General features: G+C 41.0%; 2 protein-coding genes across 5 annotated transcripts in view; one reads left to right on the top strand and one right to left on the bottom strand.

Annotated features, from left to right (window-relative positions):
* Positions 1-20156, top strand: part of per2 (period circadian clock 2) — a 33394-nt gene extending 13238 nt beyond the window's left edge. Inside the window, exons 1-23 of one of the 4 annotated variants that reach the window (XM_082512140.1) lie at positions 3531-3752; positions 3920-4012; positions 4205-4359; positions 4850-4971; positions 5092-5293; positions 6235-6286; positions 6812-6954; positions 7436-7514; positions 7617-7723; positions 7819-7972; positions 8118-8232; positions 8468-8608; positions 9236-9326; positions 9460-9640; positions 9937-10061; positions 10242-10448; positions 11723-11986; positions 12540-13432; positions 13738-13854; positions 15746-15941; positions 16705-16831; positions 18182-18332; positions 18419-20156. In XM_082512140.1, the coding sequence (XP_082368266.1) occupies positions 3727-3752; positions 3920-4012; positions 4205-4359; positions 4850-4971; positions 5092-5293; positions 6235-6286; positions 6812-6954; positions 7436-7514; positions 7617-7723; positions 7819-7972; positions 8118-8232; positions 8468-8608; positions 9236-9326; positions 9460-9640; positions 9937-10061; positions 10242-10448; positions 11723-11986; positions 12540-13432; positions 13738-13854; positions 15746-15941; positions 16705-16831; positions 18182-18332; positions 18419-18568 (3891 nt within the window). In that variant the 5' untranslated portion in view covers positions 3531-3726 and the 3' untranslated portion in view covers positions 18569-20156. Of the gene's footprint in view, positions 1-3530; positions 3753-3919; positions 4013-4204; positions 4360-4849; positions 4972-5091; positions 5294-6234; positions 6287-6811; positions 6955-7435; positions 7515-7616; positions 7724-7818; positions 7973-8117; positions 8233-8467; positions 8609-9235; positions 9327-9459; positions 9641-9936; positions 10062-10241; positions 10449-11722; positions 11987-12539; positions 13433-13737; positions 13855-15745; positions 15942-16704; positions 16832-18181; positions 18333-18418 lie in introns of those variants that run through there. The other 3 variants (XM_082512137.1, XM_082512139.1, XM_082512138.1) reach the window with 3 other exon arrangements.
* Positions 20157-21293: 1137 nt separating this feature from the next.
* On the bottom strand, positions 21294-23912 carry LOC309693151 (transcription cofactor HES-6-like; the record flags this gene model as incomplete). The annotated part of the gene is made up of 4 exons (XM_082512155.1): positions 21294-22951; positions 23274-23355; positions 23458-23544; positions 23619-23912. The coding sequence occupies 4 exons, from the start codon at positions 23910-23912 to the stop codon at positions 22536-22538; spliced, it is 879 nt and encodes a 292-aa protein (XP_082368281.1). The 3' UTR covers positions 21294-22535.
* Positions 23913-23914: the final 2 nt, after the last annotated feature.

Raw genomic sequence — 23914 nt, 5'->3', positions numbered from 1 at the left:
AACTTTTGCCAGTATGCACATAGTAGAAAATACAGTTCTGTGGTTTTGGACCATTATGTTACATTTTAAACAAACATGCAGATAAATCTGTTTTAACACCTGCTGCAGAAATGTGACTTCTTTTTCCATTAATACTCTGAACCTTAAACAGGATTGGCTCAGTTTGGCCCAGAAAGCCCAAACTGGGGTTGTTTTCCACTTATATTCATTCACGTAAAGAACTGTTCATTTTGAAACCTGCTTTTAGGCCCACTTACGCTGGCCTTATTCATGTCTGTGAAACATAAGAAAACCACAGAGTCATTGTGCAGTTCCTAATTAAACAGGATGGCATTGCCCTGATTGTCACCTTGTGTCCCTGCTGCAGACTAGCCTCTTTGAGCACGCTCTTATTGTAACTAGTTTAAACGACCTACAGACTTACTACCACAATGTGAATTAGGCTGCTCAACGCAAATACATGGTCAGTCTGTACAGTCTAAAACCAGCTGTTGTATTTCTGAGTACTGAAGGCTATATTTGACCGGATTAGACTCCTATTTGTGTTTGGAGAGGCTGTTCGTAAAGATGTTTTCTATTCTTAGTCAGGTAAGGAGGTTATTCATAGTAGCTTGCTGAGTTGTAGCTCAGGTGAGTTAGTTTCTCAGACAGCTGTTAATAGTCTTTAGACAAGCTTATTGGCTAATACGTGCAGTGGACTGGCTGCTTTGTTTATGTTCTGACTTTGTAGTGTTGCAACAGAACAGGTGCTCTTATCTTTAAATCAAATTGGTCAAAAAAGTATCAATGAGTACATTTATTTTATTTTTTGCTGCCTTTTGATATCCTTTTCTTTGGTACAGCTTGGTGTCCTGGTGCCTGCAAATTGCACAGAAACATATTGTTGCTTTTGAAGATACTAGTGTGGTGAAATACTAAATATTTACATTATATATTTTCCTTTTTCATTCCCTAACATTAACAATACTGTGTTTGTATGTATTAATGCATATAATATACTAATAGAGTTATAGTCAAATGGGAAAATGATGGTGAGATGAACTTTTTGGTAGCTTACTCTTAAATTTATTATTGCATCATATTTGTGAGGTTTTATTACTCCTGGTCCTGCCTTAATTTCCACGTCAGTCTTCTGTGAAGTACTTTGAACTGCACTTACCTGCTTTGGAGGTACTATACAAATATAGTAGGATTGACTGATTAAGATAAGATAAGATAACCTTTATTAGTCCCACACGTGGGAAATTTGTTACTTGCTGCCTGCACTGTGGTGTGATACCAGTTAATCTGTGACAGACCAATACCAGCTGACACACATATATATATATATATATATATATGTAGGTCATTCAGAAAAAGAGGGTTTAAAAAAATGCATATATATGCAGCATCAAAGTGTAATAGGTGCATGTCGTAGTAAAAAAACAAAAACAAAAAACCCACCAAGGGTCTAAAGAATAAAATGTTATTAGGTAAATTATTTACACCAATGCTGTCTATTTCAAATATTGTGTCACTGGAAAATAACTAATTACACCTTTGAGATACTTGTACTTGAGTACTTTTTCCACAAAATTAGCTTCACTTTTTTACATTGGCATGGAAATTTGAGCACTGACTGAAATTGCAATATTACCTAGCCCAATTAAGAGACAGCTTTTTTCATTGAAAATATTTGATACCTTTGAGTCCTTCATGGAGCACGATTTGAAGCTAACTCAGAATAATAATAAAATTGCGACACAGCTCAGGTTCTAATTACTGCCAACATCTATGTGGAAACTAAAATGAACTATGTACTGCGGTGCTCAGAGAGTGGCACACAGACTTAGTAAGTGCTCCTTTGCAATCTAGCCTGCTTTCAAAAACACTTTCTAAGTCTCACACACTAATACATGCTCAAGCTGTCCAATCTAAAACCAGCTGTGGGTGCTGGAGTCTATATTTAGCAGAATTAGAGACTCACCTGTGCTTGGAGAGGCTATTTGTAAAGGTTATTTCTATTCTTGGCCAGGTAAGCTTGTTATATACAGTAAGCTGCGTGATAGTGAGTCAGTGTCCTCGAGCGCTGTTGATTTTATTGTATTAGTGTAGTGTTAAGCTTGTAGGTTAACACCTTGGGTCATACATGTACAGTATAGATGCATCAGTCGACATCAGGTTGTGCAGAATTAGGGCTCTAACACAAGATACAGAAGACGGACCGAGGAAAAAAAGCACACCGTTTTATCCAGAGTAATCACAGAATTGTGCACAGGACCGCACACTGAGAAGCATAACAGATGTTGAGCCAGAGACTGAGAGGAAGGCATGACTATTTATGCATAACGAGGTAATCGGGGAAGTGGAAACAGGAGGGCAACAAGACACAGCTGAATGAAATCAAGCCAATGAGATAAGGTGGGAAGTAAAAATAAAAGTGGGCACAGGAAATGACCAACTATCAGAGCAAAACGGGAATGAACCCAAAGGATAACTACTAAACACATGAACTCATGCTGAGGCAGGAATAACAAAGTCACAATAGAAACTCAAGAGCTAACAGAAAATTCATCACCAAGGAAACCATGAGTAAAAAATCAGACACAAATAATACAAAAAAATACATAATAATTCAAACAGACTCTTTAAGAAATAAATGGGGACATTAAAAGGTCAACAAAACAGAACTCTAATCAGAAATAGCATTTAACAAACTGGCCTAACCATATGAGACAGATTGATCTAATATACTACAGGAGTAAAATATTTTAAGTTCAAAGTTGGATACCACATGAACAATGACTAAAATACATATAGAAATGTAAAGACCCAAACCCCTTTGCTGCACTCCCAATGCAGATTTATGTAAGGTCACCACAGAGGGAAAACCAACCTTAACTATACTTACAGTTGAAGAGAGCTTCTTTTGTAACCCAGCTATTTTGAAGCTGCTGCTGGGACACCGATCACTGATTCACATTCACAAAGGCAGAAAACAGCAGGTTTCTTTAGCTCAAGTATAAAAACCCTGTTGTGAGTTTGAGTATACTTGTTCCTTTATTATAAGAGTTACATGTCATTATGTTAGGTAACTTGAGTATAGAGTACTTATTATTTTATTATTAGATATCCAATATTCTTTTGGGTGATGTAATCACTCTAGAAGTGTTTGACCCAGTATTTTGAGTTGTTAAGTTTTGGTGTGTTTGTGCATTATGGATTGTTTTCTTATTCTCTTGTAGTGCTTGTGGTGATGATGATGATGATTATTAGTTTCATGTTTCTGTTTATCTGTGTTTAAGGATTTGTTGTTTCATGAATTGTTTGAGTTGCATGTGTCTGTCTGCCTCTCTGTCTGCGTCTTTGTTTAGTGGTTTCTTGTTTCCTGTTTTATTGTGAAGGTCTGTGTCTCATGTGAGTGTGTTCAGTTCTGTTAACGAAATTGTCTCGTTAGTCCAATTTCTCCCAGCTGTGTCTCCCTCCTGTTGCCCATTGCCTGATTACCACCCTGTGTATATTAGCCCTGTGTTTTCCTCTGTTTTCCTGTGCTCAGTGTCGCGTGGTACCCTCGGATTATGCCTGTGTGTTTTTGGTCTCAGTGGTCACTTTATGTTTTGTTTGATGCCAGCAATAAAGCTGTGGTTTTCAGTTACATTTCCGTCTCCAAGTCCTGCACTTGGATCCACATCTTCACCTGCCCGCCCACAGAGCCCTGACAAGAAGTGCATATAAAATATAAAACATATGCACAGAAAGTCACCTCTTTTACAGTTAGTTTCCTGTTGTTTAGTTATTTAATTATGAGTTGGTTTGGCCCACCTTTACAGTACAAAAAGATCACTTAAAGCATATACACCAGCACTCTAATAATAAAGATGATGTCGACTTTCATTTGCAGTGTTAAACTAAACTGTCCCTGTCCTCTTTTCCCACACAGTTCGAACTCCCATAGTCCATCTCCACCGAGCAGTTCAAACGCCTTCAGCCTGCTGAGCTCTGAGCAGGACAACCCTTCAACCAGCGGCTGCAGGTAAATCCACCACCTGTTGCTGTATAACTGAAGAAGCTTCTTGTCACTTCACGGGACATTCTCACTCTTTGGGCCACAAGAACACCTTACATAATAACACAACCAGCTATTGTGCCTGTTATTTAATCGCTTTCTGAGGGACTGTTCTCCTTGTCTGACTCGCCGCTGTGCGTGTATGTGTGCAACTTGCAGTAGCGAGGAGTCTGCCAAAGCCAAGACGCAGAAGGAGGTGATTAAAACTCTGAAAGAGCTGAAGTTTCACCTGCCTGCTGACAAGAGACACAATAACAAGTCGACCACGCTGAACACCCTGAAGTATGCACTTCGCTGTGTGAAACAGATGGAAGGTGTGTACTGTCTAAAAGCGTCAGTCTGAGTTCCTCTTGTTTCTGTGGTCTGTTCCTCCTTCTTAGTAGCTACTTTTTTATTGAAACACTTAACATTCGTGTGTAAATGTTTGCTTTTGACTCCTATTTCTGCCACAAGAATGTCCTCTGCGCAATTTACAGAATTTGCTCAAAGCCAAACCCAAAAAGAAATAAAGGCATAACTTTGAGCAGGAGGGAATGTTTATGTAGGCAGTTTCCAGGTAATGATCTGTAAATGCTCACCTCATTCCTGCTGAAATGCTTGCAGATGTTAATGGGTGGGCAGATGTTTACTTGCGACGCATTTCAGCATAGCACTGAGATTTAGGATTACAGACTATTACATCAGCTCTGTCTTGGTAGTCTTATGTTGATACTATTTTGTTAGTTTTGCTAGTTTTCATCTACTCTGAGCTTATATTTTGAGCATATTCTGACAAAAATGTTCTGTGTATATTTCTTCTTTCAGCCAATGAGGAGTATTACCAGCTCCTGATGACCAATGACAGTCAGCCTTCAGGCCTGGATGTGTCTTCATACACAATAGAGGAGATCGATAGCATCACCTCTGAGTACACTCTCAAAAACAATGTAAGATCTTGAAGTAGCTTTTAAAACTGATTTGTGCTCTTAAACAATAACAAAGATGCAAAGAAAAAGTCTTGTAATTATTATTTTTTTCCTCAAACCACAATTTCATGTCTTCAACAGGATATGTTTGCAGTTGCCGTGTCTCTTATCACTGGAAGGATAGTCTACATTTCTGACCAGGCTGCCTCCATCCTCAACTGTAAGAGAGATGTGTTCAGAAACACCAAGTTTGTGGAGTTTCTTACACCGCAGGATGTCAGCGTCTTTTACAGCTTCACGACGCCTTATCGCCTGCCCTCCTGGAGCATGTGCACTGGAGCAGGTATGGTGACGACAGAGATCTCTGAAGTAATTGTTCTTATGGACCACCAGAAGGGATTTCAACGTTAATATAAGGACAGATTTCCAATACAATAGTTTCAAGAACAGTTACAGTATAGCAAAAGAAAAGCCAAATAAGTACAAATATGGGTTTATCCAAGAGGGCTTAGCTTTTGAGCGTTTAAGTTAAATTCAGACAAGTAATAAGAGGATGATGTCAGACCATCCATTACAAGTACCAGAACTATATAAAGACTTCACAGAAATAGAAAAACATCTGAGAGTCTATAATGAAGAGGCTTAGAGGTACTTTATTAAGTTTATGTTCAATGGATTCAAGTTATCCATTTAAAACCGCTGATGTTTACCCCTTTTCACTCAGCTATATGGAACAGATCGAGCTGTCTCAGTCGTTAAAGCATAATCTGGAAATTATAATGGGTTGCCAAATGGGGAAGCTTTTAAAAGTCCACAAAAGAACAAAACGTGCAAATGTCCAAGACACAGTTTGAAATCGGATAATGAATACCCTTCATTTAATTTTCCCAGAGAGACTCTGTGTAACGGATAATGGCCAGCTTCACCAGTCAGTGTGGTGCCTTAAATCTTGTTTACGCACAAAGACCCTTTTAGAGGTCCTGCATTTAAATCCCAGATGAGCCCTGTGTGTGGGGAATATGGTGCTTGTAACACAAAGTGCTCAATAAGACTAAATATACTCCATAAATCATTTACTCTTTCTCCCAATTAGGCCTGGAATTATTTTGGCTGGTGTACCATGTATGTTTAAATTCATTTAAAGTAAGTGCAGGGCTGGGCTTCCAAAGGATGTTTATTGATGGAATTAATCAACCATTGGACACCTACAGGAGACCAGACTCTCACCACCATTTGGCTGGATCGTGTTGCTTTTGAATTAAAACGTTTCTCTTCCTATTTCAGAGTCGTCCCCGCCTGACTGCATGCAGGAGAAGTCCTTTTTCTGTCGTATCAGGTGGGTGGGTGCTGGGTCAAATGCAGTGTCGGGCCATCTGCTGCTCGTACCTGCTCTTAGTTCATATTCATACTTTCTATCCAGGCTAGATGCTTTTTCAATGAGTTTGTGACATCATATGCATAAAAACCTGTAAACAGCTGCTTTTTCCAGGCCAGCGTTAAAGACCATTTACATATTAACAACACACTTAGCATTTGTTAGGATGTTCCACAGACTTCTATAGCATTCTTTAAATCTTTTATTTTAAAGAATTCTTTTATTTAACTATATTTTTTAGTATTGGTCTGATTTATGGGGTCACATCAGAGATCTAAAACCTTAAACAGAACAGCTATTTAAAGTTGTGCACACAAACATTCACTCCTATTTACTGATGGGTGGAAAATGACCACAGAGCGCCCCCATGTGTTCAGATTCTAAAATCCAAAAGCGATTAAACTAGAGGGTATTTGTGCATACTTGACTCATGTACCCAGTCTCATCTTTGTTTGGCTCACTTTACCTCTTTTGCCTAATATCCAGCAGTGGTAAGGAGTGTGAGGGTGACCTGCAGTACTATCCATTCCGCATGACGCCTTACCTGATGAAGGTCCAGGATACAGTGCACACTGAAGACCAGTTCTGCTGCCTCCTTCTGGCTGAGAGGGTCCACTCTGGCTATGATGGTAAAAATATTGAATATGAATATGTTTCTCCTAATTTGGCTTCTCTTTACCGGCTCCCTATTAAATCCAGAGCTGAATTTAAATTTCTTCTCCTCCTATAAAAGGTCTCGAGATATCAGTCATATCTTAAAAGCCCTATTAGTACAATAATATCCTAATGGAGCACTTTGCTATCAAACTGCAGGCTTACTTGTGGTTCCTACAGTTTCTGAAAGTAGAATGGGAGGCCGAGCCTTCAGCTTTCAGACTCCTGTCCTGTGGAAGTGACTCCCAGCCAGCGTTTAGAAGACTAACACCCTCTCTAATTTTAAGATTAGACTTAAAACTTCCCTTTTTCTTGAAGATTGTTGGGGTTTTCTCTCTGACACCGTAAGGTCTTCATCATACAATTTTAAAAAGTGTGTTAAGAAGACTGTCGTTGTGTTTTGGTGCTATAGAAATTAAAGTGAACTGTATCTGTATATATTTTTTTATCCTTAAGCACCCAGAATTCCAACAGACAAGCAGATCTTCACCACCACTCACTCTCCAAGCTGTGTGTTCCAGGATGTGGATGAGAGGTAAGCCAAGAATGCTTTTACTGCTGAATTTAAACTAAGTGATCTCTGAAAAAGGTGCAAACATTTGGTGATGTTGGCTGCTAACACTGCACTTTGTTTCAGGGCAGTACCTCTTCTTGGGTACCTCCCACAGGACCTGATTGGCACCCCAGTCCTCTGCCACCTGCATCCCAGTGACCGCCCGATCATGCTGGCTATTCACAGAAAGAGTGAGCCCACACAAAATTGACAGAAGAAACATCAACATCCAGTGTAAGCAGGGGAAATCAGCGCCTGTCTCAATCTGTTTGTTTTTCCTCTGCAGTCCTCCAGTGTGCAGGCCAACCGTTTGACCACTCGTCCATCAGGTTCTGTGCAAGAAATGGAGAGTACATCATCTTAGACACCAGCTGGTCCAGTTTTGTCAATCCTTGGAGCCGCAAAGTCTCCTTTGTTATTGGGAGACACAAAGTCCGCATGTAAGTATTTATTACCTAAACAAGTTGATACATACATTTAAATCGATATTAGATTAATATTTGACCACGGCATATGTGACATTATAGAAACAAGTTCTTAATTGGATGACAAAACTGCTTCACGTAAGATGTGCTTGTTTACCAGGGGCCCCGTGAATGAAGACAGTTTTATGGGCCCAGTCTCAGGCGTCAAAGAGGTGAAGACCATGGACTCTGACGTCCAGGAGATTACTGAGCAGATCCATCGGCTCCTGCTACAGGTGAGGAAAAAAACAAAACTAATATAAATTTTATAAGCTGAAAGGAAAAAAATTCAGTTGGAAGGTAAAAGAAAGAGCAACATTTCAAGACCCTACACAGACTAAGGATTGATCGAGGGAAGGAGATTAACAGTTACTGTTATTGCAGGTGCAATGTCCTCTCTGTCCCTGGAAATAATCTCTTCATTTGTTCCTGTTTAATCTTTTTCTTTTGTCTTGTTTTTTATGTAACCAGCCTGTTCATAACAGTGGGTCCAGCGGCTATGGTAGTCTGCACAGCAACGACCACTTTCTTGAAATAGGCTCCTCTAACGAGAGCCTGTCGTACAACAAGATGCATCAAGAGGAAGAGGACATGAGGGGCAAAGCCAGACCTGTGAGTAAACCCACAAACATGCATTATTTCTTAAACGCTGCATGCACTGCATTTATTGTTTGACATTTTAGTTTAGCATCCGAGTTTGAGTTCAGCAGCCTTGAAAACAAGGCACGTGTGCATGCATGTCGCAGATCAAACACAGTCCAAATACATGCACTGGCAAGGTGCACTGGCAAGTCTTACCCTGCATGTAAGGGATATGAAGCTCTCGAGTTGTATAGAAAAAAAGCACTGTATGTGTGACGAGGTAAATGTGGCTTGTAGTCTAAAGAGCACTGAGTAGTGAGTCATGCTCACTTTCTCTTTATGGACGTCTGATTATTCAACAGTTGGCAGTGAAACTATTCAGAATCTTGAACCTCAAGTTGCTGCTAACCACTAAGTAAATTATTCACTTGATTATATGGCGAAGAAGTGACTAAGGAAGGGAATTAGGTCACTGTTACAGCTCACTGCAGTGAATCCTTACCCATGTGGTCAGGGTAACAGCACTTTTGCCTCAGGATTATGAAACAAATTTAGCCAAGATTAATATGAATTTAGTCTTAATATTCTTGTATTATTATTTTGAATGAAAAGTCTGAGCAGATTGTAAATGATTGACTCTTGTTTGTCTATTACCAGCGAACTTTTCAAGAAATCTGCAAGGGAATTCATCTTCAGAAGAGAGAAGAGCAGCAGACGGCAAAGCCAGACAACAAAAAAAGCAATGCCAGTAAGTCCAGTGAATAATTATCTGCATATTTGCTAGGTTGCAGAGCTAATTTTTTGCAAATTGTTCAGTCGCTGATACAATGATGTGATTTCATATTAATCTTAGACACTAATGCCTAATTTGTCTGCTGCAGAGTCTGTACAGAAGAAGAGCCAAGCCGTGGTGCGACCCAAAGACTCGGCTGCTCCTGTTAACTGGAAGGAGGCGGGATCACCTATGGAGGAGAGCAGAGCCTCTTTCCAGGAGGACCTGGCCTTCAATGATCAGACTGTATACTCCTACCAGCAGATCAGCTGCCTGGACAGTGTTATCAGGTACAGAGATGACTCATTAGAAGAAAATGCCAGCCATTAGCATTGCCCATCCCATGTAGAGGGACTTTATATGTTCCTGTAATACGTAATGGATACAAAGAAAGTTCAGCAAGTTCTCTGTATCATATTTCTCTGTTACTGTCCACATTCATGGTTTTACCAGGGAGGAATTGGAAAGAATTGTTACTATAAAATTCAACCTTTACAGAGTTCCTAAAGTTCTTGATTGTCTTTGACTTTTACAATCGGGTATTATCAGCATAAATACTAATTTTGTGATTGAAAAATCCCTGTAGGTACTTGGAGAGCAGTAATGTTCCCATCACCATGAAAAGGAAATGCCAGTCTCTCTCTAACACCACGTCCTCAAACTCTGATGAGGACAAACAGAAGGGATCCAGCAGCATGCAGCTGTCTAATGGTATGTGGCACTACTTCAGATCATCTAAAATAAGAATAACACAAACCTCTTACCTTTTTTTATCATGCAAAGTTACAGCCTTCTAAGGCTTTCAGACTCTTCCCTTTAAACTTCTCTATCAGACTCTTCTACAATACAACTTCCTTGTCAGTAGTTCCTGTTCTCTGTTCTCTTTGGCAGAATCATCCTTGTTGAAGGATCAGTCTGGTCTCTCTGCTTTGGACGATCAAGATAAAAAGTCCACTGACGCAGCCACAGCGGTAGTGGGCACTTCGCGGCCCCTACCTGTACCAAACAAACCAGAAAGTGTGGTGTCCATAACCAGCCAGTGTAGCTACAGTAGCACCATAGTGCATGTTGGGGACAAGAAACCTCAACCCGAGTCAGGTACAGTGACGTGAAAAAGTACTGACCTCCAACCAGATTCCCTCTATTGTTGCATATTTAATATACTGGAACTCTACAGGTATCTGATTATTAAGACAAAAAAAATGTTGTTCGATGTGAATCGCACACTCTTCAGCTTATTTCTGTTTAAAGAGCACTACAGAGTACTGAAAAATCACTGATTTGGAGTGATATTGGCGACTGTAACGGATGCAACAGATTGTTTTTTTTAAACCTATTACTGTGGATATTTTAGTGCTTTTTACTTCATGTATGCAAAAAATCCGTTTCTGCCTCTTGGAGATCTGAAACGTCTCAGTGTGGAAAAATATTCAATAATAGAAGAAATCAGAGGAAAATGGCTTCTCACAGCACTGTAAATGCAGCCTGTATGTGTACGTGCTGATTTATGTGTGTCTGTGTGTTTGTGATGCTGTAGTTTATCAGCAAAACCTTCAATACAGGAAAAAAAAACAATGGCAAATTTTCAGTTCAAGTTCCAGTATGTATGAAGTGGGTTTGTGTCCTATTTGAAATAACTGCAAAGGTTTATGATGGGGGGGGACAAAGACACATGCACACACACTATGGCAGTTTAACACACTAGACTGCCATAAATATACTCAGTTACAGAGAGTTTAGACAGTCAGTAGGAAAAACTGCAAAAAGCTAAAACGGCTCGATTGTCTGCACCAAAGCCCAGTATGAATTAAATAAGGATTATCTTAAACTGAAACCATGCAAAGCTACTCTGCAGTTCAAACATGTAACATAATAATCCACCTTAGTTCAGAATAACAAAACCAACAGTTATGTCTATAGCTTCTGTTCTCTGAAGGAGAGGACTGAGGTACAACACGTGTAGTATAGGATATTGCAACGCATACTATGTGCTGTACTGAGTGAATCGACTGAAAATGAACTGAGCTATTTATGCAAAAATGCAGCAAAACTCTCACTGATTGTGCACCGCTTCATCTTAATACCTCAGCCCAATTTCTCTATATTCATTGGCTGTAACTGTTGTACTTCACTGCAATGTCTTAACTGTGCAGTTGCTTTACAGACTGTTGGCTTTGAACGTGGTTCCCAATTTGTGTGAGCCTTTCTTTCAGTGTGTCATTATATGTTCCAGTGTAGGCTACTGCATTGTTTTCTCTATGTTGCTTTTGTCTTTGTCGCTTTTAATAATAAAATGTTGTGTTGCATTAAAAACCCCACCTTCTGTTGCTTTACAGCTTATTAAAGTTATTCTCTTGCTGTCATTCATGCAGAGATCATAGAGGACGTACCGGGCGCAGGGGAAGTGGCCGAATCCATCCAGAACCTTGCGGCTCCTCCGTGTGCATTTTCACCTCCCAGTCAGGAGAGAGAGTGCTACAAGAAGCTGGGCTTGACCAAGCAGGTTTTGGCAGCACATACGCAGAAGGAGGAGCAGGCCTTTCTGTGTCACTTCAGAGAGCTTCGCAGACTCTCCCCCCTCGAAGCAAACTGCTCCGAGTACCTGGAGCGTCAGAAAGAACAGATCGGCAGCGATGGTACAACTAAACACCAACCCCATACTGACACAGGAAGGATAATTCTGGCTCACTGCAATTTACGTCCATGTCTATTTATAACCTGTTTAATCTCTATTTATAATTTATGACTCATTCCATTGATTAAACATCTTCGGAGATGGTGACACAGCTTTAAAAAAGACTAGAAATAGAGTAACAGCCACAAACTAACTTTGAAATCAATCCCAAAGCTAGAGGAGTTTTATTTTGAAGAAAAAAAAAAGTGACAAAGAAATATTATGAGGAATATTCTCTACAGTTTACTGACTGGCTCCCTGTTTCAACCTTAATCTGTTATATTTCCACTAGCTATGACTGCACAGTATATTTGTTTCGGTGCAGCAAGGATGTTTTTATGTGGTTTAGATCACCTGCTTCCAACTTTTATGATATTTACAACAATATTTTTTACTCTCTCCTATCCTATTATTCATAGGAGGAATCTGTAAATTGTCCACTCGGACAATGCGTGAGGAAAATTTTCATGAAAACTTTAAATAAAATATTTTTTTTCATTTCCTTGATCGTCTAGTTGCACCTGCTGTTCGACCCAAACAGGGTGGAGCGTTTGCAGAGCCAACCACACGGAGAAGCACGCGGAATAAGAAGACCAAATCAAAGAGGGCTAAACAGGTCGAGTCCTCCGACAGCACAGCGTCCCATCAAGGACCACAGCTGCAGCGGCCTTCTTTTCCAAACTACAGCCTTAACCAGACATCTTGGTCTCCCTCTGAGGCAACGCAGTCGGCTTTTCCCATGGCCTACCCTACCGTGATGCCAGGCTACCCTCTCCAGGTTTACCCCAGAGCTGAGTCCATAGGTCCACGGACAGATACCACTACACAAAACTTTAGGGACAGCCAGGGTGCTCAAGCCACTCCTGGCCCCTCATCCATCCATTCTGCTCCCTACACCTCCCCCATGGTCACCCCCATTGTGGCTCTAGTACTCCCTAACTACCTGTACCCTGTAATGGGCCCCGGTCCTCCACCACAGCAGCCAGTGTACCAAGCAGAGACTGGGGTCTTCCCCACCCAAACATTGCCTTTTGCTCAGGCTGCCTTTCCATTCCCACCTTCCTTCAGCGGTCAGACTCAGTTCAACGTTCAGACCAATTTCACTCCTCCTCAAGCAGCAGGCAGCTCAACTCCATCATTCTGCTTCCCACCATCCTCGGAAATCCCTAAGCCTTCCGTTGAAGGACAGTCTCGGTCCTCAACGCCACAGTCTGGAGGAGCTGAAGGCCAGGCCTCCCCTTGCTTATTCCAGTCACGCTGCAGCTCACCCCTTAACCTGCTGGAGCTGGAACTGAACGTGGACAGGCAGGACGGCGCGATGCTCCCCTCTGGAGGACGAGGAAATACTGCAGCTGAGAGGGAGCAAACAGCAAGTGCCAGCCAGCCTAAGGAGAGGGAACTGAATCAGGTAAACAAGGAAATACAACTTCCCTTTGTCCTGTTTTTTTCCCACCTGGATCCTTCTTAATCTGTCAGCAGCCCACAGTGTCAAAGAATTTTAACGTCGTGGGCTCCCTTTATAGGCTGTGGCATGTTCCCCCATAAAGTTCACTATATATGCATCTCAGTTTGTGGGCTTTAATGGCGTTATGACAGTGATTTTATCCAAAATTATTTCCACTAAATAACTTCTGTTTTGCTATTGTAAAAACTCCTCCGATTAAATGTGGCCCAGGGTGTGTTAATCATGTTATTATTCCTTACACCCTTTAGCCATCTCTCAGTCTCCTTGGTCCTCCAGGACCGTTGTATTTCGGGGGTACAGCCTGTTTCTGTGAGCGTTTGTCTTGGGATAAAGTGTGCTCTAGGCTGAGTGCTTTCAGCAACGAGGTAGGCAAATCATCGTAAAACCTCCGCACTTTTCAAATCCCATTTCTTCCCGATTCCATGTCAACTGTTCCAGTTACTGTTTTCCTTTTCATGACTTATGAGTATTATTATTGCTTGTTCAGTAGACGCTGATTTTTAGCTGAAGCATGACAATGAAAACCGCCTAAGAAGCATAATAAAACCTGGAGGCACGTGCCCTCTTGAGGAAGTTAATTACAGGATAGTATTCTGTATGTGCACCTTTGGAATAATCCAGTTTTAATAATTGGTTATAAAATGAGAACTGATCTTTATTTAACTGACCATTACAAACACCAAAACACGAACAATTTAAGTTTTCTCTGTTTTTCAATCAACACAGCCATTAAGTATTTGTTGTGCTAGAAGGAAAATAACCCAAAATGCTATGTTTAACTGGTCAGAAATGCTCTGGCAGAAGAAACTTCAAATGTTTTTGGTAGCTGTGGGTTGAAGAGCATATTTTTCTGCCAAATTTTGGACTTCTCTTCCTCAGCTTAGCCAGATTCACAAGATGTCTGAAGTGAAGCGCTCTCTTGAGTTCATTTAACTGTGTCTCTGGGGTCTGACTGGATACTGGACAGATTTTTCTCTATTTGTAGTTATTCTGCAGTGGGTTTATTTCCAGGCCCAGAAAAACTCAAATCATGATCTTTTTTCTACCGTACAGCGCACATAGCGTGTATGTTCTCCCCCAAGCAATTCAACCTAACTTTCCTCAGTTCAAAAAAAGCATTATAGAGTGTCATATTGACAAGTCGAGGCACACGGTAAGATCAGCTTCCGCTGGCGTCCTGCTGCAGATCCCATCCTTCATCTCTCACCTTTTTAAATAAGTCAATTCAATTCAATTTTATTTACACAGCGCCAAATCACAACAACAGTCGCCCTACAATAATACATACAGAGAAAAACCCAACAATCATATGACGCCCTGTGAGCAAGCTCTTTGGCGACAGTGGGAAGGAAAAACTCCCTTTTAACAGGAAGAAACCTCCGCAGGACCGGGCTCAGGGAGGGGCGGGCATCTGCTGCAACCGGTTGGGGTGAGAGAAGGAAGACAGGATAGAAAACATTCTGTGGAAGAGAGACAGAGATTAATAACAAGTGCGATTCAATGCAGAGGTCAAGTTCTCTCTTCACACATGCCAACAGTGTGGTTTGACTTACTGGATTGGATATCTCCAGTGGGGTTTTTAAAGCCTGTAGCCCATGGGTCTACTATACTGTGGGTGTTTGAACTATGTGCTTCATATTACTGAAGACGATACACTAATTTGTGTGTTAGTCCTTTAAAAAAAATGCATTTTTCAGAATTGTTACTTTGATGAAGATCAGACCACGCTTAAACTGATGCAGCTACTTCTAAATGGTTCACCTTCGTATTTTTTCCATTGCACATACACTGATTTTAGCATGACCTCCACAGCTGTGGGAACCTGATTCACAATTAAACATGTGGAAGGGGGTATTGTCGTTTGTATTGTACCGAGATGATATAATGAAGAAAGGAAAAGTGGTTTGCAGCCATCTTCTGTATTTTGCAAATGCTTTTCTAATTATAATATACATATTGCATTCATGAATTATTGACTTCCCTCACTTTAAATTAGCTGGAAAAGGATCAGGATCATGTATCTAATTTAAATCAACTACACTGGTCTCCTCGGTCCTTGTGAACCAACGAGTGTTTGCTGAGAATGACAGTTTTTTATGATTAAGCAGAAACATGCTCCCAGGTGAGTCTTTAAAATCTGAGGCAGGATGTAAAACGGCAAGAGAAACGGTGTCTGCGAGTGTAATGAATGCTTCAGTGTGAGGACCTGAATCCTGCTCCTCTGATGTGGTGTTCCTTCAATATTTGTTTTTGCAGACAAGCTCGCAATGTGACGCTAACAACAGCGATGCCAACTCTTCATCCAGTGACATGCTGAACATTATCCTCCAAGAGGACTCCTTTTCGGGCACCGGCTCAGCCACCTCAGGGTCCATGGGCTACAGAACGTCAGCCAGCGGCACTTCGAATAGCGGGACATCTGAGGGCAGGACGTCAGCCAGCAGAGTCTCAGGTAGTCCTACAGTTATAACCATGTGTTTTAACTTGTGATTGCTATACAGGTTTGAAGTTTTTGTCCAAGTTTTTTTTTTTTTTTTTTTTTAACAGAGCAAGCAATGTTTAACATTTCTAAACGCAGTAGCGTTCTTTAGAAAGCATAAATTATTTCTGTTTGCATACAATAACAGAATTATTTCAAAAGAAAGACAAAAATTACCAGAGTTAGTATTATTAGCCCACCTGAAAAGCTGACCTTTTATTGATCCATAATGTAAACAACAGCTGTGGAATGATGTGCTTTAACTTCTTACTTTGCAAAGCTAACAAAATCAAGTTAAAAACTGAGGGTTTTCTTTCAATTTACACACAGTATAAAAACTTCAGCGAGGGTTCGAGTTGTCACTTGAGAAAGCATCCTGCTAAAAAAAAATTAAATCAGTTTAGACTTGAGAAAAAGAACCGCTGATGTTTAAAGAGCAGGAGATGGAAATGCTGTGATGACTTTGTATAGCCAAGTGTCAAGAACTGAACTGAGAAATCTCATCATTAAAGAGAACCACACAGTACAGAGTGAGCGTGGTAGAGGTAGGAAGTGAAAGGTTTCCAAAACTCTGCGAAATTAATATTTAGCCTGTGTAAAATAAGCATTGTCCCCTCAATGATAAATGTCCTGTTATTAGGTAGGCCAATGGAAAGCTTTTAAAACTACATAATTTGTCATATGATCATCAACTTACTTGGCCTCTAACAATACTCTGCTCTTTGGCTCCTCTCAGAAAGCACCAACAGTAGCAAATACTTTGGCAGTGTGGACTCATCACTGCACAGCCAGAAGGTCAAAGGTCATGTGAGCGGCAGAGATGGAAGACGCGGCAGAATGGAGCAGAGCGACCATATCACAAAGTATGTACTGCAGGACCCGCTGTGGCTGCTCATGGCTAACACAGATGAGAAGGTCATGATGACCTATCAGCTGGCCTCGCAGTGAGTGGGAGAATGGGGCTCAGCCAGTGAGGAGTAGGATAAATGGCCCTGTAGACACTGTGGTGTGGTAGTTATTCACCATCTGTTTGTAATGGAAGGTTCCTCAGTAATGCACTAGTGATAAGGCTGTGTGCGTGTGCAGGAAACTTGGTGTGGGATGCCTGAAGGCAACAGCTTGCTAAAAGACTGTTTAACATGTTTAACCGAGTCCCCACCATTGGAAAGCGTATGCGCAGTTTTAACCCACCCTGTAAAACTGCTTTACATTCATCACTAGCTAGCTTTGATCTCAGGTGAACCACTGGCTGAATAGATGTTTAACTACACATTTAATCCCATTTAATATAAAAAGAAGTGCAATGTCAACAGTGAGACTCCTTTTTTTCCTGCACGATGAAGAAATGATGCTGTCGTATGATGATGCTGTCTGGTGGTGGTCAGAGGGCCCGGTGGCGCCAGTGTCCGGCAGCCTCGCCTCAGTGTGCCCCAGGGCAGCTGTGGCTACAGTGTAGCTTGCCATCACCAGTGTGTGAATGTGTGTGTGAATGACTGAATGTAGTGTAAAGCGCTTTGGGGTCCTTAGGGACTAAGTAAAGCGCTATACAAATACAGGCCATTTACCATTTAAATGCAAGAAATCTGTCAGTACAAATAAATAAATGTGTTAAATTACAGAAAAGGCCCACTGCCCAGAAAATATTCAATATAAATTCTGGCATCCTTATTCTAATAGGATTAGATTAGTGCTAGTCTACAAGGCTTCTACTGGGATGCTGACTGACTACCACATCTTCCAGAGAAAGAAGATGCGATACTTTCAATGAACCCTTTTCAGGCAGCATCACTTGATATACTCAGACTCTTTATGCATCTACCACACACTCCCTTAACTGTGGTAGCAAATGTTCATCTTCCTGTTGTGTTGCATCATCTCTGTGTAAGAGGGAGCACGGAAACTTTTTGTGTTCAGTGTTTGTAAATGTGGAGGAAAAGAGAAACTGCAATCTGTAATCATGACACAGAAGCTCCAACCCTGATGGTTGTAGTAAGACTTTTGACCACTAGATGGAATCCTCACAACAAAAGAGATCTGCTGTGTTGGGTGTGAGGAGCCTGACAGCGAAACTTTGTTCGAACATAAAAGTAATAAATTATCCAAAAGTGCAACATAAGCATGCAAATCGAAGCTTCCAGTGTTGTTTATCTGAGCATTTGTCACACGTGTGAGCTGAATCGTGACCGTGTCTGTGCGTTTCAATGTGTCTGCAGTGATATTGAAAAGGTGCTGAGAGAAGACAAAGAGAAACTGAGGCAGCTGCAGAAGAGCCAACCGCGCTTCTCTGAAGAGCAGAAGAAGGAGCTGATCGAGGTTCACCCCTGGATCAAGAAGGGAGGTTTACCCAAAGCCATAGATATCAAGGTAGAATTGAATACCCCTTCCAGTTCAGATATCCACTGTTAATGTAAACATAATGCCTCATTTACACCTGAACATGTTTTTTCCAGATGTGCTCCTGGTGTGATGACGCCTTAGAGGCAGCGACGGCGGTACAGGATCAGCCGTACCAAGACCTCGATGAATCTGAGACCGCCGGAATATCCTGCCACGGCTCTCCTTCGGCCTCCGACTGTCAAACACAGACGGCGGCACAATAAGCTTCTCAAAGTGTCCAGAGTGACTTTGTTAGCCACTGGCTTACAGGCTTTGAAGAGGGACCAGTTTTAAATGTGCTCTTACTGTTTCTCTCTTGCTGTTCTGTGAGTTCTTCTTGTGTAGGTGCCAGCAAGAAAACTGGATAAAACAGTCCAGATTTTTGTAGAATGTGAACATGTGTAGTAGATTCATTACATTATATTTTAATCTACTTTTTAATTGTTCACTGTGTTGTTGCTTGAGGAATTGCTGGTCTCTAAGACTGCGCCTGTTTGTTGCGTCATCCCTTTTGTAGCATGTTGCCACGTGCGGCTCTTAATGGTTTTTATATAGACTTGATTACCAGATGCTGAGCCCAATAAAGGGAAAGAGAAAGTGTGCTCGCATGCCAGGCACCACCACAGAGGTCAAACAAACATCAGTCAGCTGGGGGCTGCTCTCGGTGGCTCTGTGGTGTTTGATGAATTCAGTATTTCGTGGCGTTTCCCCGAGTTGCAACGACACTTCTGTCATTCATACACATCAGACACCAAATGAGCACAAGTGCACTTTGCAGTTTAGTATTTATAGTTGAAAGAAATCTGATACTAAGGTAACTTTTTGAATCTTAAATTGTATATTTCTTCCCACTGGGTTGGATAAAGAAGAATGTAAATGAGACTCCTGTGGGTCTGATATTCATTCTGCTGATGCCTGTATTCAATTGGGGGATCTCAGCTGTTAAACATAGAGGGGAAAGATGTCCAATGTAGTACAAGCATTGCTGATCAAGTGATGGAGTTGATTTAAGTTTGCACTGAGGTGGGGGTGTGAGGCACATATGCTACACTGATTCACATAATGTCATACTTTAAAAAAAAAAAAGCTCATTTCAAACTTTTTACACTTCTGTCATTTGGTGACACGTCACTAAAAGCAGCTCTAGATTATTTTTTTTTTCATTCAGCAGATTTCCTTTCATCTGTTTCTGATGAAATGCAGCATTTTTGTTTTTCAGCTGTGACACTCACTTTAAAGATTTCTTTTTTTTTTTTTTTAATATATTTCAAAGCTTGTGTTGGTGTTTGCAACACTCTCTGACTCTAGGCATATGTATAGGCTATATTTTTACATAAAATAACTGATAACTGTTTCTCTATAAATGAGTCAATGTGTTTTTAAGTTATAGTATTAAAAAAAAAAGTTTAAAAAGCAAACTGGACCAAAAGAATTAATATTATTTATTATAAGCTCTATTTTGAAAATGTGAATTCCATAATCAACACTAGGAAAGCCGCTCATCACAAACTGAAAAGTACCGAGCTGCATGTTTAGGGTGGGTGGTTATTGTAAAGAGATTATTGTGGTTTTCCCCAGTTTTGAAGTGTGCTGCATGACGCTCGACGTGGTCTGATGTTGCAATCATAAACAAGGAGAGGAACATCCTGAACAGACTGAAGCTCGTTACTGTTCAAGTTTTTTGGGGGGTGGTCTTCAAACAGACACTGACATACACATTTTTATTTTTGTTTTTCTTATTTTTTAAAGGAAATGATTCCACTATGTTTGCTAACTTTTCTCAAAATAAAATGTTGCATAACTTAAAGCAAAGTGTGTCGTGCACCTTCTTTGCCAGTCCAACAACGACGAATAAGGAAGAGACGGGATGATTTCTGCAGACTGGAAAAAAAAAAAAAAAAAAGAATGTTCCGACATCTTAAACTTAGCTTGTTACAGTTTTTCTCAACAGTGTCTGCAGAGCCCTAAATGCAGTTTAATTACAATTCTGTTAATCTTAGTGCCCCAAATCCCTGGATGAATATATGGATAGCAAAGTAACCTGATATATTTACTTGAATAAAGTACAGTTTTATTTTGGATACAAATGTTTTGTCTTGTACTTCATATGATTTATCTGCAAAATAAGTAAGGCTTTAATATAATTCTGCAAAGTGTCATTCCACACAATGAACACATTTAGTTAACTATATTTTTGTTATACTATATCTTCACTGTTAAGCTACTTAAGTCGGATGGAAATCATGCCCCATGTTTTGTACAGCATATTCCTACACTGATTTTTAACTCTGATTAAATAATCTGACTACCTGTGCCCTCCCCTCTTTGCCTTATTATGGGTTCCCCCTTGTGCCACACCATTTAAAAATCCTGGGAACGCCCCTGCTGCCGCCTGTCTTATACATATTTAAATGTTAAAGTAAAAAGACTCATGCTTCTCTCTGTCGTCACTTTTACCTTCGCAATGCAAATGTCTGTCTGTCCAACCACCGAAACAACAGACTTCTGCGCAGATCCTCCTGATCAAAGCGACCCTTGTTCACACCTTCATACTTACTTCAAACTGAGCGTGAGGTGCGAACATGCTTAAAAAAAAGAAAAAGAAAGAACATCCCCCCCCCCCCCCGGACAGCTATACCTTCGGTGATATTTTAATACGGTGATATTTTAATACGGTCTGGTCACAACACAGCGGACTACATCAAGTTTAGCAAATAATAGGACCAAAACAAGGATGTATGGGTCGTCATTTAGTAGTTTATAATTTGAATTATGATAATTTACTTGTGCTTTCTTGCACTCGAGAAAGCTTGTTATTAATTTAAGTGGTCACAGCTGGGTTTAAAACGAAATATCACCTTTTTACATAAATAAACAACTATAAAAATACCAATGCTTAAAGTTTAAAATATAGGCCTTCTAACTTTATCGTATGGTAACACCGTTTGATATTTATTATAACAGTGTGTCGATCTTGTTTCTAGCAAGGGGGATTACAAAGAACAACAAAAGCAGATCGAAATCTTACCTGATTGCATTACCTCGATGTATAATTACTACTCTATCTGCTAAATAGGAGAATGCTCCACTATTCAATGCACAGTGTATTAGTCCTTTTCTTCTCATTTCACCAGTGTCCCCTATTAAGTCGGGGGTGGGGTGTAAAGACGTGACTCACACTCCACGTGGCATATGAATAGACTTGTTTTAGGATTGCTGGCTTTTCTTATTCATGCCTAGCAGTAGGAGCTAGGTGGTGCAGATGCAGAACACTGTCTGTGGCTCTCACTGAGACCACAGAAGTGATGTCTGACATCAAGCGAGCTGTGAAAGTCAGCAGCAATGGCAGCCTAACCCACTGCTACGAGATGACATGCTTAGATTTCACAGGCCTAAAATTATGTTCACTTCCACAGGCTTGTGCACCACTCCAAACTTGCAAAAAGAAAGAAAGAAAGAAAAAGATGACTGTTTGTGGATATCACAGCGCAATACAAAGCCAAACTTATTCCAGAGTCATGACTGTGCAGGTTATGTGCCCACGTTATTTAAAAAACGAGTCGAGCAGAGTTATAAATTCCATTTGTCAAGTTCTCAACCAGGACTATATAAGGAGGGAGTGAGTGGATTACTCATTTCACACCTCACAAATGCCTACGACGTGCTAAGGGATCTTGGAGAGCCTGTGCACACAAATGGTCCACAATTGCAGAGTAATAACAAATATCTTGGAAACAGCCGTGGGTGGGTGGTTAGTGGGATTCTTGTGTGTGAAATGAGGTTTTTTTTTCTCCTGAAGAGTCTGCTGCACAAATGGAGTACAAGTCTTTTTTTTCCCCCCTAAAATATTTATTTAAAAGTTTTAGCTTAACTTAGATGAGGTAGCCTACTAGCAGTCAACTGACATGTATAAATAGAATTTTCAACAGATCCTAATTAGGAAATAATTTACACACACTCATATTAGTGCATTTCTGGTGGGGGTCTACTTTCTATACAGCAGTTATATTGAACAAGTACATATTTACATAAGTCAGCAGGCCCAAACAAGGTCACTAAGCTCTGTAAAGATATATTAGAATATCTTTACGAAGAGTTTATCTGATGCCCATTCAGGCAGTGTTGGCCTATTTCTAACCCAAGCTATTGTTTCGACAAAAAAACCCAAACTCCTATTCCACCTTAAATTGTCTACCATGGTCTCCACAGAGCTTTAGAGCAAGTTAGGCAGGGCAACGCTTCTTGACCGTCTGCCTCCTCCTCAGAAGAAACCTGGCTTTGCTCTGAGTCGGTCTCATCCAGGTCAGAGCAGAGGTCGTCGCTGGAGGTGGTGGAGGGTGCCGGGGACACCAGGGCTGTGTGAATGCTCTCAGACAGGGACCAAGTGCTGCTATAGCAAGGGCTGTCCGCTACGATGTCCGGGAGCATCACTCGGTGGTACTCGTTGTTGTTAAGTGGCATACTCTCCAGAAGGTGCTTCAACAGCTCCGCTGCCACTGTTGGGTCAATCCCCGGGTAGTAGGACACAAATGTGTGAACGTCGTGCATACACTGGATGTATCCGGCAGCGAAACGCTCACAGGCCTCCCGGTGTACAGCGTCTGCTTCTGTGGACAGACAGATGGAAACGACCGTTAAACCTTAGTTTCTAACGTGTAATTACTAACAGACACTCTGTGCTCTGATTGGCTGCGCCACGGTCGAAGCGCACCTGTGGCGGCCACAGTACAGTTGATTAAAATATTAATCCGCCAAGAGCAATGAATTAATCAGTAGTTTTACTAGTTATAAAGAACTATATTACTTGGCGGAAGAATGATTTGTAAATTGTATTACTGTTTATATGTCTCTTTTTTTTAAATTAAGCTTATGGTTAATACTGTACACTCAAGTAAATAAAGTTAAATAAGGTTTATATGTACGGTTTACCTTGAGCACGCCTTTGAAGAGTGCCTTCCACTCGTTTCACTGTCATCTCCAGCACTTCGGCATTCTCCATCTTTGACTGTAACTGCAGCAACAAACATCAGGAACACAAGCTAGCTTAGCCACAACACACTCATCAGTTTAATTGCTGTTGAGCAATGGCGCTACATAAACAACAGCAACTTACGTCTTCGTCGGCGATAAGGACTCTGAGTTCTTGTAAACTTTCATTGATGCGAGCCCTTCTTTTCTTCTCAACCAGAGGTTTTCTTATCTACAACAGTAAGGAAAACTGAGTTGTTTTTCCCCCAGTTCAAAGTAGCTCTGAATCCTCACATGGGATCTTACCTTTCTGTCAGGTCTGACCCCACCGCAATCATCCACTCTGTCCAGGCCGTGTGTGCTGCTGCTGATGGGGGCCATGTTTTTGCAGGCGCTGCCAGGAGCCGACCAGACTGGAGGTTGGTTAGTTGGTGTGTAATCCAAAGAGCCGTTAGAGGCCGTCAGTGGGACAGATGGCCGGGGCGATCCCAGCAGCAGTGAGCACAGAGTGGAGGAAACTGGGTGGGGTGGGGAATGCACTGTGTGCAGTGGGTTCATTTGCATGTGAATTGTTGAACGAGCAACGACCCCCCAACACATGT

Source organism: Aulonocara stuartgranti (assembly GCF_965226115.1).
Source record: "Aulonocara stuartgranti genome assembly, chromosome: 18".
Taxonomy (NCBI): domain Eukaryota; kingdom Metazoa; phylum Chordata; class Actinopteri; order Cichliformes; family Cichlidae; genus Aulonocara; species Aulonocara stuartgranti.
Note: the sequence above shows the minus strand (reverse complement) of the source record. Positions and strands in the feature narration are given on the sequence as shown.